This window comes from Dryas octopetala, chromosome 6 (genome assembly GCF_963921425.1).
Source record: "Dryas octopetala chromosome 6, drDryOcto1.1, whole genome shotgun sequence".
Classification (NCBI taxonomy): Eukaryota; Viridiplantae; Streptophyta; class Magnoliopsida; order Rosales; family Rosaceae; genus Dryas; species Dryas octopetala.
Genome location: NC_141371.1, coordinates 11603041 through 11623705, shown reverse-complemented (window position 1 = coordinate 11623705; position 20665 = coordinate 11603041). Strand labels below are relative to the sequence as shown.

The 20665-nt window shown below is 35.8% G+C and overlaps 2 protein-coding genes and 1 pseudogene across 6 annotated transcripts; 1 reads left to right on the top strand and 2 right to left on the bottom strand.

Moving 5' to 3' along the window:
- The first annotated feature begins 734 nt into the window (after positions 1-734).
- On the top strand, positions 735-2943 carry LOC147282396 (zinc finger CCCH domain-containing protein 30 pseudogene; annotated as a pseudogene).
- A 2641-nt stretch (positions 2944-5584) lies between these two features.
- LOC147282395 (protein DETOXIFICATION 42-like) lies at positions 5585-12743 on the bottom strand. Of its 5 annotated transcripts, XM_086246311.1 has the most exons (14): positions 12496-12743; positions 12055-12295; positions 11637-11758; positions 10863-11087; positions 10528-10712; positions 10116-10251; positions 9071-9167; positions 8834-8934; positions 8286-8449; positions 6738-6809; positions 6546-6662; positions 6345-6440; positions 6089-6210; positions 5585-5835 (listed from the first exon to the last, which is right to left on the bottom strand). In XM_086246311.1, the coding sequence occupies exons 2-14, from the start codon at positions 12093-12095 to the stop codon at positions 5793-5795; spliced, it is 1521 nt and encodes a 506-aa protein (XP_086102437.1). In that variant the 5' UTR covers positions 12096-12295; positions 12496-12743; the 3' UTR covers positions 5585-5792. The 5 variants fall into 5 exon arrangements, 4 of the variants coding, with proteins under 4 accessions (XP_086102437.1, XP_086102438.1, XP_086102436.1 ...); XM_086246312.1 differs by lacking the exon at positions 12496-12743 and having other exon boundaries at positions 10528-10670; positions 12055-12483; XM_086246310.1 differs by lacking the exon at positions 12496-12743 and having other exon boundaries at positions 12055-12481.
- Positions 12744-13568: 825 nt separating this feature from the next.
- LOC147282394 (putative pentatricopeptide repeat-containing protein At5g52630) lies at positions 13569-15659 on the bottom strand. Its single transcript, XM_086246309.1, is given in 2 exon segments — positions 13569-13924; positions 13927-15659. Coding segments are annotated over 2 exon segments (1839 nt in total). The 5' UTR covers positions 15590-15659; the 3' UTR covers positions 13569-13748.
- Positions 15660-20665: the final 5006 nt, after the last annotated feature.

The following is a 20665-nucleotide window of genomic DNA, read 5'->3' as shown; positions in this document are numbered from 1 at the left end:
TAAAAAATAATACATATTTGAGATGGTGCATATTGTAAAATTGTTAAGATTAATAGTCTGATAACAAAATTCCAAAATGAAAGTGTTATTTATTATTATTCATTAAGATAACATGAAAAATTTTAGACAATGATTTTTAAATTCCTATTTTGTGTATTTGCACTCATTTTTCATAATGTTATTTAATTATACAATTATCAAGTCATAAATATAAAAAATGAGTCGAAAGTTCGAAACATACAAAATTAAAGTGTAAAAATCACCACCAAATATATATATATTTTTTTTTATAAACATTAGTATGAGTTATGTTACTTGAGAAATATTATTAGTATGAGTTATAAATTATACAATGCTTAAATCGAGTTAAAAGAAGCTGTCTCAAAAGTTCATGCAAAAGTTATAATATTTGTCAAAAATATTATAATTAAATTGAGTACATTTTAATATAGTTCAGTGTACCATTTTTATTTTAAATTAATGTGATATTGCCTCTTTCTTTTTCTTTATGTTGCCATGTTGGTGCTTTCCATGCTTTTTTTTCCCGCTTGTAATTTGACCCCACAATTAACCAGAATTGACTGCTTCCTTATGTCACAGTGCCTCAATGGTGCTACCCTTGCTTTCTTAGCTGGAATATTTGGTAAGATTCGCATCCTATATATACGCACATATACATACATATATGAGCTCCTCTCACTCTGAGACTCATGCCTTAAAGACTTTGGCTTTGCTCTCTTTGTGTTACTCTCTTTTACTTGATCTTGAAAATGATGACTCTCTCTACCTCCATGGAAATTGTGTACGTATCTCTTTTTTATTTTTGACTGTGATTGTTTCTTGTTTCAAGCTATCAGTTTTCTCAAGTTGTCAAATTTGTGTTTTCTCAATTTAAGAAGATATTATGCTGGCTTGATCCTTGTGGTCTGGTTAAGAAATTTTATCTTAAAAGTCTTTGGTGTGGTTTTCATTTCCCAAAAGGATGATATCAATATAATAAGTCGTTATTGTATAAAGTTTAGTTGAGTGTTGGTAATATTGTTTCCGATCAGAGTGTTGGTAAAACATGAAAATGAAAGAAAATGAAAGCATGTGTCATGGATCAGAGTGGGTAAAACCCATTTCATCTCCAGCAGCATCTCTTATCTCTGTTAACGAAAGTAGACTCTCCAACATAGCCGTGAATGAGCTGACAGTTGAAACTGAAGATACTTCTGCCAGCTTGCTTGAGCTTGCAGCTAACAATGACATTGCGAGGTTCAAACGATCAATTGAACGTGACCCTTCTGGCATTGCTGAGATTGGATTATGGTATTGTCGAAAAAAAGGCTCAAAGCAGATGGTGAATGAGCAGAGGACCGCTTTAATGGTTGCTGCTACGTATGGTAGTATTGATGTGATAAAGCTGATTGTTTCTCTATCGGATGCTGATGTAAATCGAACCTGCAGTGTTGATAGAAGCACTGCTCTTCACTGTGCTGCCTCAGGTGGGGCTGAGAAAGCCGTCGATGGTGTGAAGCTGCTTTTGGCAGCCGGTGCTGATCCTAATTTGGTCGATGCGAATGGTCATCGTCCTGTTGACGTTATCGTTGTTCCTCCGAGGCTTCATGATGTCAAATTGGCTCTAGAAGAAGTCATTATGATTCATGGTTCTGTTGGTGAACAAATTCTCACCATCTCAACAAGAACAAGTTCTCCTCCAATGAAGTCGAAGAAGGAATACCCTGTTGACCCTTCTCTCCCAGACATGAAGAAGAGCATTTATTCAACGGATGAGTTCCGAATGCATTCGTTCAAGGTGAGGCCTTGTTCACGTGGCTACTCCCATGATTGGACTGAGTGCCCATTTGTCCATCCAGGGGAAAACGCACGACGAAGGGATCCAAGGAAGTTCCATTACAGCTGTTTTCCCTGTCCTGATTTCCGAAAGGGGGCTTGTAGCCGTGGAGATATGTGTGAATATGCTCATGGGGTTTTTGAGTGTTGGCTACACCCAGCTCAGTATCGAACCCGACTTTGCAAGGATGCTCCAAGTTGTGCAAGGAGAGTCTGCTTTTTCGCCCACACTGCAGAGGAACTAAGACCAGTAGCTAATGTCCCTGCTTTGCATCTCCCAGGCAGCAATCTTCAGTCCAGTCGCTTGAGATCTTCTCTGCAAGTGCTTCATGATCTCTTCTCTGCTGAAAGCTTATCTCCGCGGTACTCTGATCAACCATTGGCATCAGCTGTTTTCTCCCCAACTCACAAGTCAGCTCTTCTCAATCAATTTCAGCAGCAGCAGTTCATGAGCTCTCGGGTTTCCATGCTAGCTCAACGAGAGAACCAACAACAGTTTCGTAGCCTCACTTCACGGGAACTTGGCTCCAACTCTGCTTCAAATCTTGGTTCCCCTGGAAATTCTTGCTCGAAATGGGGATCCTCCAATGGAAAACCAGATTGGGCTGTTAGTCCAGATGAACTGGGTAAGCTCCGCAGGTCATCTTCATTTGAGCTCGGTTACAATGGAGAGGAACCAGATCTATCATGGATTCAATCACTTGTTAAAGAATCTCCTACGGAAATCAAAGAGAACATATGCATTGAAACAACATATGCATTTTTTCCAGATTTTGTTGGTGGTTGGTGTGGAAGGTTGCAGGAACGTTGATGAAAGCCAATGCAGAAACTCCCTTGAAGAAAATTCACTTTCACCATTTATTGTTACATGTTCTATGAATATGAAACTCAAAACCCTATGGCTGTTTCACCTTTTTTACCTTTTATTATTCATTCTCAACTTCATTAAAAATTAGGAGGGTCATTATATTGTCTTCTGTAAGATTTCTTCATAATGTAAGGGCCCGGACCTCTGGTCCGTTTTTGGGGATTAGAGAGGATGTTGCTTCTGATGATGTTTTTTAATGTACATTAGAATCCATTAACTGCTAGTGCAGTTACTGGGGATAAAGAGGAAGATGGAGAAATTATGATCCTTAATTCCATGATGTAACATTCAATTTTACTGCTATTGGTACTCGAATACTTTAATTCTTATTGTTGCATTACATATGCTTCTTTTTGTTTTTAGTTCCATGTTGCTAATCTTCCATTTTTTTTCTCTCATTGGCATTGATTTTGATTTTAGTGCTTTATTAGGATAAGCATTAGCATGGGAAATTGTGCTTAATTTGGTGGATTCCAAATTATGGTGGTGGGATTTGAGATAGTGGAAATGTGGAATGTGGAGAAAAATAGATATTTTATATGGATTCTCTCAATCCTTGTGGAATATTGATTCTGGATTATATTAAATATATGCCTAGGAGGCTAGGAATGAGAGTTTGCAGATTTGGTGTGGCAGTTTTAATGTGAACTTATAGTGTGAGTAAATGACTCTAATGAGCATCAAAGATACGTTATTCTTATGCCAAGAAAAACAGTGACTGCTTATTTGGAATCAATTGATATGCTTGTAGATGTGAATATAGGAACCAAAAACAAAGTTGTGGTTTGACAATTTTTGTATTTATTCTGTTTGTAGGTTTTTGGTGTTGTCATTGTTTACTTCGTTAAGACTTAAGAGATCAACTTGTCATGTCATGTGATGTTGATGTTGAGAGATCATATCATATCATATGATGTTAAAGATGATGATGATACACCACCTTCCTTTATATCTGGTCTTTTATGCAAAGGAAAAAAGAATAATCAAGGATATATAAGTTTGTTGGAATTTATATTATCTTTCTTGTACTTTTTTCTCCCCAAGAAAATTATGTAAATGACTCTTGGGCTGAAAGATGAGCCAGAAACTAAGAAAATAAAAATAAGAAAAGGAAAAAAGTTGAAAGGGACTTGGGGATGAAAAAAAATGTTAAAAATACTTCTTCCACTTTGGTGAGTGGGTTGATTAGAACATTCCCTGTCTTTTTGAGATTTTACTAGCCAAACATAGAGAAGAACTAGCATAAGGGCAATTAGCCCTACGAAGTAAACATGATCACAATGGGTCATGGAACCCAAAAATACTTGTTGTCCATTTTTTTAATATTTTCTTTATAAAGGGAAGGTAAGCCCTTTGTATTATATACTTATATTGAGGAATTTATTTTGTGAGATTGTCAAATAAGATCCTTGATCAGTTGAAATTATATTTAAATATTTGGTTCAAATTAATGTTTGTAAAAAATATAATGTTTGGCTGTTTATGTTCAGATTCTCAATATAGATCTATGGTTGTCTTATTACTACGATAACATGTTCACATATATTAACACTTTGTCAACATAACATATTTTGTAAAATAATTTTAGATGTAAATACGGCAGAGAATTACAGTTTGGTACCAATCTAGTTTGGCAACTTACCTTTTTAGTTGCTAGCTTGGTCCATATATTCCTCCTCTACTTTATTCCTTCCATTTCCCACTCCTCAAAAGAAAATAAAAGAAGCTATTTGGGCATATGTCCTCAAAAAAAAAAAAGAAAAAAAAAAGAGCAAAATTGACATATCAATATATCATCCACTTTGATATTTAGTTTGACAATAGTGCTCATCTTATTAAATGAGGGACAAGTGGGAACAATACATCCAATCTTTAGATTTAGCACAATAGTAATAAACATGAAAGTGAATCTAGCATTTACATATATTGTCTCTCAAATTAAATTCCTTAGATAAGCTTTTCTGTTTGGTTTGCTTGTTTATTATTTTGATGCATTGTTTTTTGTTTTTTTTTTCTCCTCTCAATCCATAATTTCCTCTACTCGTGTATCCGGGATCCTATTCGATCAAGTAACGACCCATTTTCATGTTATTTATTAACTAACTATTGATTTAGTGGTATTTCTCTTTGTAATGATAAAAATCTCCTAAATTTGAATCTATTGATTGAGAATTGGATTATTGGGTTTAGTTTTATTTAGTGATTATGGTTTTCACGTGTATAATCATATATCGTAGTACCACTTATGGAATTTTGCTGTGATGGATCAGTGTTACCTTATGAACCTCAAACCTCCTACTATTTCGGTCATCACCTTAATTGGCTAACTTTTGTGAAAACAAGGTCAACTAATCAGGGAATTTATTTGATATTCTAGCAAATATTGATTTCCATTCAGAGCTATTCCAATTATTACCATAATGGTGATGGTACAAAATTAGTTAGAGAGAGAGAGAGAGAGAGAGAGAGAGAGAGAGAGAGAGAGAGAGAGAGAGAGAGAGAGAGAGAGAGAGAGAGTAGTTAGATAGGAAGTTGGTGTGAGGTTAGCTGAGCCTATGAGTCTGTGACCAAACCACAAGGACATAGACCCACCAGAAGATTGAAGTTTAGGTTCTGTTACCAAATTAATGTCGTAAACCAAACAAATCAGCAGGACATAATCAACACAAACACCAGCTTTTAAAGGTACGGCTGCCTTGGGCATTATTGTGATGGGGACTTCCCACTTCCCATTTTAATTGCACATATGACTTCAAAATGTGTCACTTTTTTTCAAGATCTTACCTAACATTAAATCCCCACTTCCCATCTTAGTATTGTACAGTTATTGCAATGCTTGAACATATATACACTACACATTTCAGCAAATTGTGCACGCACTAAAAGAATGGTTGGTAGTGTTCCTTTTTTTTTTTTTTTTTAATCATTACATATGTGCAGCTATCTCACACCATCCCCTAACAAGAAATGGTGATGGAAGATGCATGTATCATATTCCCTAACAAGATTTTCGTCGTTTCCCTTTCAGCGATCTTGTAAGACATGCCGGAAGAAAATGAATGTACGTAGAAATGTATTTAGGCAACAATTACTCCCTCAGAAAGCTCCATGGTCCTGTTCCAGTCCCTATCCTGTAATGTGTGTGGAATCAACTTTGAATTTTTGATCACCAGAATATGTTATGACAATCCTTGTTAAACAAGTAATATGTTACATGGTCTCTTTAGGGTTTCTTGTGGTGTGAGTTTTTCTATCTACCTAAAGAATCAACAAATAAAGAAAGCATAGTTTTCTTTCATACTTCATGGAATGAATTCCTTTTAAGGATAAAAAGTAGAGATTTTATCCACTAAAAAAACAGTGCACATTTGCTAGAGAACTTACCTCCAAAATCCAACTAGTGTGCGCAAGCTCATAAAGATAGATAAAGCAACCCAGATTCCAATGAAGCCATGGCTTGATGATAATACAAACAGGCACAATATGCTCACTAAAGCTACCAAAACCTGGAGTCAACAGAGAATAATCAGAGAGAGAGAGAGAGAGAGATTTTTCTGTGGAAATATTGTTTGATTACTAGTAAACAAGAAGCAAAGTAAATAGTAACTGTTTATGAGAGCAACAAGGGTTTTAGACTTACCATCGAGTAGGCAGAATATGCAAAATCTGATGCTCCATAATTGACTCCATCAAAAACAAATGCTAAAGCATTAATAGGCTGAGTCACTGCAACAAACTAGCAAGAAAGAAAGAATTTTCAGCTCTAAAATTATATGGAAACTAATAGAACAAGAAACAAATTTATTTGTTTCTTTGTTTGGACGGAGGGGGAGAGAGATACCGGGATGCCTAAACTTATAAGCTGCAAAACGTTGATGTCTTTTGTAAATAGTCTGGATGCAAACTTTAATACAACTGTAAGGATGACCGAGAGCATTAGCCCTAGAACCAAAGCCATCTGCATAATAGAAATGTATGCAATTCAAAACATGACAAGGAAAAAGAATAAATTATATGTCAAAAGTTAGCACACCTGCACTACACGTGAAGCTGTGGCAACAGCCTTGGTGTGATCTTTCCTTGCAAATGCACTTGCAAGGATTGCCTGAAAGTTGGGAATCAATTACAGTCTACTATGGAAAGATTCAGAATAGAAACACGCTTCTAAATACTCCAAGTAAAAGTGTTATAGAGGATAAGAAACAGCACAATTACAGAAAATGAAGACACTGTAGTAGAAGATTTTATGAAAAGTCTTGAGAAAGGCTAAGACAGCTTTAAAACAGGGCAAAATGCAATTTGAGAAGAAATATTGTAAGGAGGCACTTCTGAAGCAATTATGTTTTGACCCTATGACACTTATGAAAGGTTTCAATTTGGAAGTCATTGCTAATCAAAAGTGGAAACAATATTTTTTCAACCATAAATGCTTAGGTGATAAAATGAAAATCTGCAAAGGTGGGGATACCCAACAAAATCTGGCCTTATTGCAGAGGAAAACTAGGCACATTTAACAGATAATAAAAACAACAGAACTCTAGCTTCACAAGACACCCTCCTGGTTGGTGTCGATCATCCTCCCGAGTCTTCTAACCTCTACAGAATCTAAACCAATCAAATGAAAAAACTCTTACTGCAACTATGATGCCAAAATATCGATATATTTATTGATGAAAGTCCTCAAGTCAAATATTCTCTCACAGAGACTCCAGTAGTTGTAATAGTATTACATCCCACAACATCTCACCTCTTGAGTTGCTCCATAATGAGACATAAAAACATACATAGGAAAGAAACTTTTGATATTATTATTGTTTAGGATCAGCAGTAACTTGATATGGTATTAGAGCTTCGTTGTCTTTGACGTCTTTTGGATTGATTCGTGGTAACCCGTGTTTCTAGTAATTCCTTCAGTTCTGCATGAGTGTGTATGACACATTTTGTTCCCAGTTTTAAGTTATTGAGCGAGCCTTACACATAAGGGGACTGTTAGGGTTTTTCCGTTCAGCTTGATGTATATCATTGGTCCAGTTCCTATCAACTTAAGTTTTTTGAATCAATGGTAACTGTGCACATCCATGATACTCAAAAGTTTTAATTTTTGCCTAATTGTAGGTTACGAAAAACCCAAAGACAAGCCATTTGGTAATATTGTGCAGAACAAAAATAAGCTAAACACTCCCCCTCAAAGCAAATGCTCATGTGATGAAGCTGAAACTTTGTGTGCAGTATTGAAACGAACAAAAAAGGAGCCAAATCATTGCTTGACCCTCCCCAGATATAAATTCTTTAAGGCCTCCCAATCAGAAATACATCTTAAATTCTTAGCATGGGCAGCATAGACAATGGAACATATTTTGTGTAATGATAATTACAGAACTCGTCTATATATGGCCAAAAACTATGCTCATAGATTCTTAAATTTTTACTCTATTATCTTAAATTTTTCTTTTGATAAAGACTATTATTTTGAAGTGAAATTCTTGTTTGAATGTGGAAAGGTAAGTGCACAAAATTGTGGGATGTCAACAATTTAAATACCACCATTTAATGCATTCTCTTTTCAAAATCCATTACTTACTTGTCCAGCCACTGCCAACCCATCAGCAAGCAAAGAGGCTGCCAGCCAAATCTGCAAGCAAACTTGAAATGCAGCCATTGATGTCGATCCCTGCCTTGCAGCTAATGATGCTGCCAGGGTAACACAGAATGTTGCAGCTATAACCCTCACCAATAACAAAAACCCTGATTCAAGGCCAAAAAACAATGTTATGGAACAATCAGCAGGAAATGACTGTCTACTACTTTCTAAAGCATAGACCAGAAGATGAGGGAACTAGTGAAAGAAAAGAAAGAAAATTTTCGAGAAGGAGTATAAAGAGATAAAGGGCAACAAGAAAAAAACTCTTATAGGAGCTAGTTGAGTGTCAAAAATAATGACTCACACATTAACCTTGCCACTGCATGTAAATCCACTCAAACAAGATAAGGGAGGTTATCAGTGTTCTCATAGATATATTAAGACTTATTTGGGGCCTTGAGTTTCAATAATACCAAAGGCATGAATGATCGATGAAGTTTACTTGCAGATTATTTACTGGGAAACAAAAAAGAAATAGAAGCCTTTACCATTTTTCAGAAACTGGCCAAATCGTAGATCTTTGAAACTTGGGGTTAGGAGATCAACTTCTTTATTTAATCTCCATAACAGTATCAGGGAGATTAAGTACCTACAATGATCACAAATCATGTGAAACAGCAGTAAAAGACACCAAAGAGTATTATTTATATTGACACAAAAAAGAAGGCTTGGAAAGGGGTGTGAACTTAAAATAATGAATTATTATCAGCCAAAGATAAGCTTACTGAGAAATAACATGGGCAATGGCTGCACCGCTAACACCCAAATGGAGTACGAACATTAATACTGGGTCCAAAATGATGTTTGCTACATCTCCCACAACTAAATTTACATAAACAAACCACATAGAAAGATTTCAGTAAAATTAACTCTCTATTCTGCCTAGCACTAATTTAAGAAGTAACCCCAACAAGTAATTAAACTGTTAAGTTAGACAAAAATATGTGCATATAAACATACTTAGTAACAATAAATGTTACCGGTTGTTTGTAAAAGTTTAGATAATTGACTCTTTCTAAAATAGTTCTAGCAAAACATCAACTTTCCTTGATGATTATTTAGCAATATAATATGCAAAAGTTAAATAAAGTCGCCAAACAGATCTGTGTGAGGTCCAACTTGGATTTTATCATATGTCATCTTTTCATAAGATGGATGCATATAATATAATACAAACCATGAAGAAAAAAATGGATTAAATTAAACCGATTCTTAACTACCAACAATGGAAACAAGATGAATCTAGGATAAAAATGGTTAGTATTGACATTTATACATATGAAACTCTGAGTAATGCCATCATTTTATCATGAGTGAAGGAAACTTGAAAACTTACACCAGAGTTCACTTCCCCTGGAGGTGAAGACAAGACAAATATAGAAAATCGCTAGTTTTGAGATTTTTATGCTTGAAAGTGAGAAAAAGATCAGAATGATACAATGAGAGAAAGATGAAAGGACACAAATGATGTCCAAGACACAAGAATTGTACTTTCTAGTTCAATGTAAATGGCCCCTGCATCCGATTTATTGGCATACCAACTATGAATGTCATCATGAAATGAATCCTCAAAATGATCTTCCGTGGCTAGAAAAGATTTATTCAAGTCAAATTATGGGAGAAGATTATACTTGTTTCAAAAGCTAGTGAAGTGACTGCATTTCAATGGGTCATGCTCATTTCATACATGCACTGGCAACGTATTACAATCAATTAGAATAGCTTAGAAGGGAAAAAAAATTAAGAAGAAAGAGGGAAGGCCTAGATTACCTGTAGCATATAAAGGAGTTTTTGTATCTTTAAAACCACGAAAAACCCCTTGCATGGCCAAAGAGAGAAGAACAGCTGGAGCACCAAGTGACCTTAATGTCAAGTATTGTCTTGCTGGTTTTAGCATAGGAGAATTCTGCATTAAGAAAAATATACTGCCATTATCCGCTGTACAGTAGTTAAAGGAGGTCAACGACTCAACAGTGCGTACCAAGATATATTTAACTTCAGTAATTTCAATATTAGAACCAGAAGGCAGAGAGATAGAAATTCACTTGCCCAATGACCACACATGTGTTAGTACTCAACAATGGCAACATGTTCCATAATTCATCCAATCAGAAAAATATAAGCAACAAGAAACAAGTAACAAAATGTCTAACAACTCCAGAATCTCAGGATGAGTACTTACAGAATCTATACCCATGTAATTCAGGATGGGGTTTGCAGAAAAAATTAGGAATAGAGTTTGGATAATCCCAAGCATGCTGCCAATAACCAATGCTGATGAAGCCGATGGAATATGTCTTCTGACATGCTCAAGTTTGACCATTTCTGAATGACTATTAGTAATGGATGATGACTGGTACTTAGAGTCTAGTTCAAAAATTGAAGCAAAAACATAAATAAGTGAAGCATAACTTAATATTTGTAAATTATAGAGGAGCCCCTATGAGCATGCAACTTTATCCACATAATTAATTGGTTCAGTTGAAAATTGAAAAGGAAGAAAAAGAGGCAATGTACCAGCAAGTGGCATGAGTTCTTCCATATCCATTTCTGTGTTGGCAGAAGTACCATTTTCATGTTTTCCAATTAGTGGTATGGCTTGTTCTTTGGTACTCAATTGTTGAGTAGCATCTTCTTCGGCAACAAAAGAGGTTGTAATGCTGACAAGCGGAAAAATTGCTATTTTTGATACTTGATTGAAAACAGCAATAGAAATTCCCACAGCCGCAAGCTCCACTGGACCTATATGGATTATTGATCAAATCTGGGACCAAATAGTATATAATGCTCCACATTTTAATAAGAGCTTATCATTGATGACTAGTATTAAGTTTTATTATAAAGGAAAATGTAAGAGCATGTATATGGCACATCTACCCAAATATGATAGCAGAAATCATGTATACGTATAAAATGGATGAAATTCCACGCAGGTTATTGCAAAGCAACAGTTTCAATAGCCAGAAATACTAAAAATCTTACTGTCCTATAGACAAGGTGAGGAAAAAAAAAAAAAAAGCTCTGTGTATGTTCACAGTTTCCCCTTCCGACAGGAAAAAGCTTCAACATGAACAGGAAGCCACAAATACCAAACATTTTGATTTTAGAGGAAACTTTTGCAGTTTAAATTTCAAGGAAAGGTTTGGCTATAATAAAATGGTCAAGATGTAGAGAAAGATTGGAGATGCATTTGTGAATCTTCCAAACAAGAAGTTAAAAAATTCAAAAATAAAAAGAGTGCATATTGTAATCGCAGCTTTGTGGAATGAAGATAACTATTTTATCACAAACCTATATGGCCAACGAATGCTGTGTCAATTAGAGAAGCAACAGGGTCTGCCAATAGCGCCAGTAGCGTAGGAAGTGCAATATGCACTATTTCCAGGCCGAGCTCGTCTGTTCTGAAAACATTCCTGGCAACAACATTGGGAAATTGCAATTATAAATTAGAAAATTGCCATTACAATTCCAAAAAGAGAACCAACATAAAGAAAATAAATAAATAAAAAGCGAAGAAAACTAGATTAACAGGGCAGAAACTATTATTAGATTAAGTGAGACGAGTCTGAACCTTCAATCAGGTTAGCTATTGGTCCTAAAATTAGACAAGAACAACAATTATAATGACAAAAGCAGTAAGCTAACCAATTAGAAAGCTAGAAAATCAGAAGAAAGAGGCCACTTAACATAACAAATGTCAAATAGTTACCTTACGTCTCTGAAGAACACAAAGAGGGGCAGCTTGCCCATATCCTTCCACAAATTCAGGAGACTATATATATGGCCTTAACAGGAATAATCCATTTCTCGTGAAGCAAAAAGAAAAATAAGTAATAAACAGTGCTCTGAAAGAAAAAAAATCCCACTTTTCAAAACATGTTGTCCTATTTACCTCCTAATTCTGATCACCACCATTCCAAAAGCAAGAAATGCTTGAAATGGACAAAATTCTAGAAACAAGGAATTCCAATATCAATGAAAAGTCGAGCAACAATTTGAAACCAAAAATGAAAGCAGAAAGAACCTGAATTAATCAATTGAGAACAAAAGCTATCTAGAAATTGTGGTTTATTTATTTATTTATTAAAGAACTAAATAGGTATTTCCAATTTTCCATCCCAGAAGAAGTGATTTGGAGTGTTGAACTAACCTGGTGACACCATGTTGGCATTGTACTGCATAAGCCTCCCTCAGTTGTTAAAACTTAGAACCCAGAACCCACCCGACTCAAAATATATTATTATAATAATTCAACCTATTCTCAGAGGCCCAACACAAAGCAAAGAACAAACAAAAAACAAGAATTATTTAACAAAAAATAAAAAGAAATTCATAATGTGATTCAGACAGTCCATGCATGACCTTCCCCAGTTCATGACCCAAAAAGAAAGACCTTCCTCAGTTATGATCTTTGCCCTTGGGAAAGACCGCTGTAATAGCTTTATCAATATTAAAATAAAAACCTTTTCTCGGTCAAACGTGCGTGGTTAATGTCTTTGAATGATGGACTTATTCTAATCTCACAAACATGTTGTAACGTACGAGCAAACAATGACTATGAGCCTCCTTTTATTTCAGATTCTTGAGACTTAGACCGTCTTTGAAACAAGTCTGCATGCGTCATGCATGTTGAGATTCTTGAGAAACACAATATATTTATCCTTTTATCTCATTTTCTTTCTGTATTATTAACCTACAAATTTCCCTTCTGACAGTTAAGAGATGCCATAGGCGATAACTGGCTAACTGGAAATAGGAAAATGCTACTTATTCCAACTTATCTTTTCCGACCCCCTGAATTTTGTTTTGTGCCAAATCGATCCTTGGACTTTATTTTTGTGTTTAAATAACTCTTGGCCTTAGCTTAGTCAAGAATTCTGTCAACAAATAGTAACGTGACACACATGTGACCCACTTTTACAGGGTTAATTCGTCAAGAACAGCCCAATTGATACTCTATTTAAGGAACCAATTCAAAATTCCAATCGTTTCGAACTCGAAAGCCCCAAACTGCTCTCAGAAGACCTTTAAATTCTTTCTCATTCTAATTTTCAATATTTTACTGTAATTGACTCGATTATAATTGATTTGACGAAAATAACCCTATAACACGTGACTATTTTTTGACAACTAATGACAAGGGATACTTTGACACAAAAATAAAGTTCAAGGTCGGGAGCACAAAACAATGTTCAAGGGCCAATAGGGAATAAGGTTCAAAGTTGGCCATAGTTAACTTGTTCTCAAGAAAAAACAATGTGTAAAACCAAATGTGAGAACAGCACAGCTGACACAACCACTGCAAAATAAAAGAATATCCTTCTCTGACTTCCTTTAATTGTCCTTCTATCGAAATAAATTTGGAAATGGTAAACGAATTTGTTACACATCACAGATTCATAGTCACCAATAATCTCCACAGGTGCATTTTCCATCCTCAAACCTATGAAACCTATTGTAATCCCTCACTATGATAACCCTTCCTGAGCACTTGGACATGAACTTGATGGCAGTATGACAATCACCACAAATACGCAAGTTCTTCATAATCCTGATTGGCCTATCAGGTGGGAAGGTCCTATGGCTAGTCTTTCACTATGATACCTTATTGTCTGACTTTTTTCTTCATGATTTACTTCTCTCAACACAAAACTTGTGTCTGCAACATAACCAGCTCTCTCCATTTCCTCCCCTAACTCCTCCAACTTTTGATAAATTTCTTCAGTTCTCATGTGAGACCTATCCCCGGCTGCGAATGTGTGAATCTTGTTCCCCTCCTCAACCCAGCTCAAACCTGTTTCCTTTTTCACGCCTCGGTCTCTTAGCATCTTCCTGGCTTTTGCCGCTTCCTCAAATCTCCCAGCGGCTGCATAAGCATTAGACAGAAGCACATGCAGGCCAGAGTTCACGGAACCCAACTCAAAGATTCTGTCGGCCACAGAGACTGCCAATTCAGTGTCACCGTGGATTCGACAACCTGTTAATAAAGCTCCCCATATAGATTCTGTCGGTTCTATAGGCATGTCCTCAATTATTTTAACTGCATCCCGCAATTGTCCAGCACGGCCAAGCAAGTCCACCATGGAAGCATAATGCTGTTCCCCGGGCTCAATCCCATACTCTTTCATAAGCCCAAAGTAACATTGCCCCTTTTCAACTAGCCCAGCATGGCTACAAGCATAGAGCACACACAAAAATGTAATGAAATTCGGCTTCATCTCAACACTTTCCATCTGTTTAAACAGATCAAAAGCCTTGTCTGTGTGCACGTGCTGGGCACACGCTATCATCATTGCATTCCACATCCCAAGATTCTTAACGGGTATCTCATCAAAAACTCGATAAGCTCCTTCAATCACTCCACACTTGGAGTACAAGGAAACCAAAGAACTCCCAACAAAACTCGACGAGGCAAAACTCGTTTTGAAGCACAAGCCATGCACTTGCTTCCCTAATTCAAGAAGCGTCGAATTGCCACAAACCCGTATAACACTGGAAAATGTAAAATCATTGACGTCCAAATTCTCAACCAAGGCCTGTTTAAACAGCCTCAAAGCCTCCTCATCTTCGCCCAATTGAGTATACCCATATATCATCCCACTCCAAGAAACCACATTCTTATGAGGCATTTCATCAAACACCTTCCGAGCATCTCTTATCTCCCCACATTTCGCATACATATCAACCACCGAACTCCCCACAAACACATCAAACACAAACCCAGTCTTCACAGCAAGGCCATGAATAGACTGCCCAACATCACGCCTATTCAAAATCCCGCAAGCCTTGGTCATGCTCGGGTATATATGGTCATCAGGACGCCATGCTGTGCCAAGCATTCGACGAAAGTACTCAATGGCAAGAGCAGGAAGCTCATTCTGGGCAAAGGAGGAGATAATTGAGCTCCAAGTAGTGGATGACTTTTGTGGGGTTTCTTCAAAAATTTGACGGGAATGGAGGGGGAGTTGGGTCTTGGAGTAGAAGTTGATGAGGTGGTGGGAGACGAGAGGGATGGTTTGGAAGCCTGATTTGATGACATGGGCATGGAGTTGGAGACCCTTTGGGAGGGCCCTTGAGTGGGTTAGAGAGAGGAGGAGGTTGCAGATGTGCCTGTAGTTTTGCTCAAAGCTGAGTTGGTTTAGAGGGTTTTGTGGGGGTTTTGGGAATACTGTGGGACTTGGTAGATTTGGGAGTGTGAAGTTGGGTATCAGCTGGAGGGGTGTTTTGGGAACTGAGTGAAGCATTTAGATTTTAGAGTTTGGGGTTGTTCTTTGGCTTTTGGAGTTTAGAGAGGTTTACTTGCTATCAACACATGTAGTTGTTGCCTTGTGGGCAATGGACTTTTTGAGAGTGGTTTTGCATGATTTGATATTGATACACCACTCACCAGTCACTAGGTCAGTGATTTTGCTTGGTTCAAGAAAATGTTGGGCTAAATTAAGAATCTTGTCTTTTGGATCGATATGGAACTAAGTGAATAATAAGTTGACCATAACAGTGCTCCAAGCACGGCACATGACTAAAATAGACGATCGTTTGTGCTAATTTGACGATTTGGACCTCAAGCTCCATTTAGCTCATTAAGTTTTTGATATATTTTTCTTTAAAAATATATGTGATAGTTTAAATTTAAATTTTTTTTTACAATTCTCTTAATTGGGGGCCCACAACTTTTATGCTAGCTCCGCCATTGCAGAATATATGTCTATCCTTGCTAAGTTTTCTCAACATTCTCAAATTATCAAATTTCTCAGTTTATTCGAAAAAAAAAATGCAATTTTCAAGGCCCAGCCCATCCCATCCCAGCCTGTAAGGCTGGTTTTGTCCCTGCTCTTTCCTTAGACTTGGGAAATTATAAAAAAAAAAAAAAATTGCTACATGCTGTCAAATTTGGAGATGCTTGGAGGTCTATCATTTTTAACATCAGTCACCATCCCTCTTGTGTGTGATTTTTTGTGGGCAACATAAATGGTAAAGTGTTATTTTCATTCAGAGTTAACAAGTCCAGCCAACATTCTCATATCAAATCTACCCTCACTTTTAGCTAAAACCCAAGTGATATGGCTGATGAGCAAAGTCAACAATTTTATTCAACACTAGAGTTTTCATCAGCAGACTAGTAGCTTGGTTTTTCTTTAGTTTTTTTCAGTAGATGGTGGCTAGACTAGTAGTTGACGATGTCCATTCTTCTCCATGCCAATGATCAGTTGGGTCACAATGTGCTAATTAATATGGTAGGTGTAGCTCCATCTAATTTATGAATGAATTTGAAAGCCAATTCTGTTTCTCTCTGTATTTTCTGCTTCTTTTTTTTATGTGTTTAATGCCACTTATTTGGGCCAATGTTTGTAGTCCACAGGAACTAACAGCCAATACAGTTCTACAGAGTTCCCATACTTGTTGAGCTCCACTAACTAACCACCTGTGTCATAATATCATGCACTACTTGTCACAAAGCAATGAGCATGTACAAGGTGCATGCATATAAGCCATAATGCCATATCAAAATAAATGACCATGTCTGATGATCAGTGAATTGGTGAGCAGTAACATTATGAATTTGGACAAAATGGCTATTTGTTAAGTCAACCTGACTAGTAATTGCCATGTACATACTTGAAGTCATCTTTTGCTTGCTTAGCATTGAGAAATTTCCATCATCTTGTGTAAGGACTTGTCAAAGATAAAAAGGGAAATTTTTAAAACTAGCTTTCTTTTTTATTAAAGATTTTTAACTTTTTTCTTTTAAGATTTTAAAAAGAGAAAATTAGGCTTGAGTCATTTAAAAAAACAGTTTTTAAATGAAGAATATGAGTGTTTTAAAATTTATAAGAAAATTATTTTAATTCAAAGTCCTCCCCCGATTTGAATGATATTTTCCCTTCTAGGGTGTAGAGTGGGCTTTGTAGATCCGCCTAAAATTCCGGAGTTAAAACCAAATATGCAGCCGTAAAAAAAAAAAAAAAAAGACTTGATTAAATACTCTAAATTAATATCAGTCTTATTCTAAGAAAGACTCATAAAATGAATTGGACTCTAAATCTCCCTTTTAAAAATCTAACTCTCAAATACGTACTAACACTCATTAAGGGGACTCAAGCATTATTGGAAGAGATCTCGTACCCTACTTGAGAGTTATACTTCAAAAAGTTCAAGGAAATGAGTAAAAGTCTTTAAATACCACAAACTTTGTCTAATATTTTAAAGAATTAATTACTATAAGGTGCATGTTATGCATCTTATTTAATCTCCAGTGCACCAATTAATTTTATTTAACAATAAAGTAACTATCAATTGCATTAGAGGAGCGGGTGCTAGCTGCCTTATTTTGAAATATGGTCAATTGTCATTTTATTTCCTATTTTTTTTTCTTTCTCTTTCCTTTTCTCTCTCTTTCTCCCCACTATGTCTCTCTTCATCATCTTCTTGTTCTTCTTCTTCGCAAATCTGGAACTTTTTTTTTTTTGTCAAAAGATCTGGAACTCAAATCTAGAAAAATATTGAAATTATGAACTGAAATTTCAAAATGAAAATGCAAACTGAAACTGCGACTTTTTGAGTTTATTAATTATGTCAGACAACTAAAACTGTGATTTTATAAAAGTGTTCTTCATAACTGAAATTGCGGTGAAAACTAAAACTGCAGGTGAAAATTGAAACTTTTTACGATTAAATTTGTTTGCATAGTGCTGAAGCTGTTTTGAGTTGTAGTTGAGATTATGTTACCTGAAAATTAAATTTGTAGTTCTGGATGGGTTGATGTTACTTAGAAATTAAAATGATGGTTGTTTGTGGGTTAATGTTACCTTAAAATTAAATTTGTGAGATTGAGTGTTTTTGGTTAACTTTTTGGGTTGTGAGTACCTTAAATTTAATGGACTCTATTTTAAATGTCCCAAGATAAAATAATGGACACATGATGCATGTGGCATTGGTTGATTGATTGTAAAATTTATAAATAGACAGAAGCCCCTTACGTTAAACCTTGATTATCTTTATATCCTTTTAATTAATTAAACCCACTTGGTTTTATTTATTTAACAGAGCTAGCTTCAAGATGAAACAAAGCGATCAAAACACAAACATTCAATTCAAATGCATGATATTGATGCACAACAACGAAGGAAAAATTGAAAAATTAACTAAAATTTGTGTCAATTAAAGATTCTTAGCTATTTTTTAGATTTTAAAAAATTTAACTCTCAAATAGTGTTCGAGCTACCTTCGAGTAGTGGTTGAATCTCCCTCAAATATTACTCGACATAGTTCGAGCACTATTTGAAGACTGTTTGAGCACTTTCAAAATAGAGCTTAAACGCTGCTTAAAGGTTAAATTTCTAAAATTCTACAAAACAAGCTAAAATTTTTTAATGCAAACAAAAAAAGATTAGCTTTCAAAAACTTTCAACAAAGAATCGATCTATGACAGTTAGTAAATTACTTAATTTGAAGTCATTGATTAATTTATAAACATTACTATATGTGAGTGAAGATTGATGTTAAAGATACCACATTTTGGAACCACATGTGTATTATCTCTCTAATAAAAGTGAGACCTACTAATATGAGTAGGTTTTATCTCGATCTATTAGAGGAGTGGTATATAATATGGTAATAGCCAAATACAACCTCCGTAACATTACTAGTGAGTGAAATAACGTAGTTTCCTAATTGAACCGCTGTGATTTTTGATTCAACAGGGAAAGCAGCAACATTTTTCTTTCTTGCTTCAAGGCTATGGAGTACAATGTAGGCTTACGAAAATGCATGTATAACCATAATTGCTACGTGAGACACGAAGACACTCAAATCAAAACAAAATTGAGTTTATGATGAAACATTGGACAAACCCTCTTTAAGATCATGAAAGAAACAAACTCTCTCTTAGTTCAAGAAATAGACATGCTCTCTCTAAAATCAAAAAAGGGACGAACCCTCTCTAAGGTCAAAAAATGGACTCTCCAAACTAAGATATATGACTAAATCACTAGTATGCCGCATCATGAGATACCAAGACCACTACATACAAAAATTTAGATTTTTTTTTGAAATAATTACTCATTACTACATCTTTGCTATGGTTTTTAACTTCTAATACCATTATTGTTAATATATAACAATTAGGTTAATTTTATTAACAATCAGGTCACTTTGAGTTGGTATCATTATTGTACCCGCATGTACACTCTATTCAGACTATAGCTCACACAGACTTGCATTCACACACCCACACTCACATCCAAACTCAACCACAGCCACAGCCACCCAAACTCATCCATCTTCTTCATTGATCTCCGACGAAGATGATTGAGCGCAAAGTTTAAGGTAGCTGGTTTTCCATACGGCTATGGTTATAAGCTAGCTGGTTTTCCAATCCGAGAGAAAGAGAAGTCTGAGAAGTCGCGAAGAGAGAGAGAAGAGAGCTCGATCTGGACGACGTCGCAAGATCGAGAGCTCAGACTTTCTGATCAGCGAGTTGCACGACCCCTTTCGCCGATTTATGTTTAGGTTCTTGATTTTTTTGTTTAGTTCAGTTTCTGAAACTGCAGAAAACTGCAGTTTCTGGAACTGCATAAAAAACTGCTGTTTTACAGTGAACTTTCTGCACTTTGTAAATTGAAACTGCAGAAACTGCAGTTTGTGAACTGAAACTGAAACTGCAGTTTCTGGAACTGTAAGTGAACTGAAACTGCAGAAACTGCAGAAACTGCAATTTATTAGAGTTGAAACTGCAGTTTATTGGAGTTGCAGTTTCAGAAACTGCAGTTTATTTGAGTTGCAACTGCAGTTTCAGAAACTGCAAATGAACTGAAACTGCAGTTTATTTGAGTTGCAAGCTTGTAGTTGCAGTGTAAATGAAATTGCAGTTTATTGGAGCTGCAGGCTTGCAGTTGCAATTACTAACTACAAGTGAAACTGCAGTTTCTGAAACTGCAAAGTGAACTGAAAGCAGTTTGTGAACTGAAACTGCAGTTTTTTTGGAGTTGCAGAACGATGCTTGTGAGTGAAGATGAACAATTGTCGATTTGGTAAAGTTGAAGAAAGAGATCGATTTGGCAAAGAAAAGAAGAAGATCAGTTTTGGGCTGTTTGTGTAGTTGATTTTGTTGTGATGCGTTTCTTTTGGAAGGTGTCCGCATATTATTTTTTTGGCTGGTAGATAGTGTTCGCAAGTTAATAAAAATAGATTGAGTGGTTTTGGTTAATATTTTATTGTGTTAGTATCTTATAATTAATGGACTCTTTTTTTTTTTTCTTCTCTAGCAGTTAGGATTTTTTATATGTTAAACCCGAGTATTATATATAAAAGGGTTGATATCT

What these genes read in the sequence shown, in the direction of transcription:
- LOC147282395 (XM_086246311.1), bottom strand. Translation starts at nt 12,095, where the DNA reads ATGGGCAAGCTGCCCCTCTTTGTGTTCTTCAGAGACGTAAG. An exon ending in TGGCCAGTTTCTGAAAAATG is followed by an intron (nt 8,450 to 8,833) that starts GTAAAGGCTTCT and finishes GCCTTGAATCAG; the next exon opens with GGTTTTTGTTATTGGTGAGG. An exon ending in CAGCTTCACGTGTAGTGCAG is followed by an intron (nt 6,663 to 6,737) that starts GTGTGCTAACTT and finishes TCTATTATGCAG; the next exon opens with ATGGCTTTGGTTCTAGGGCT.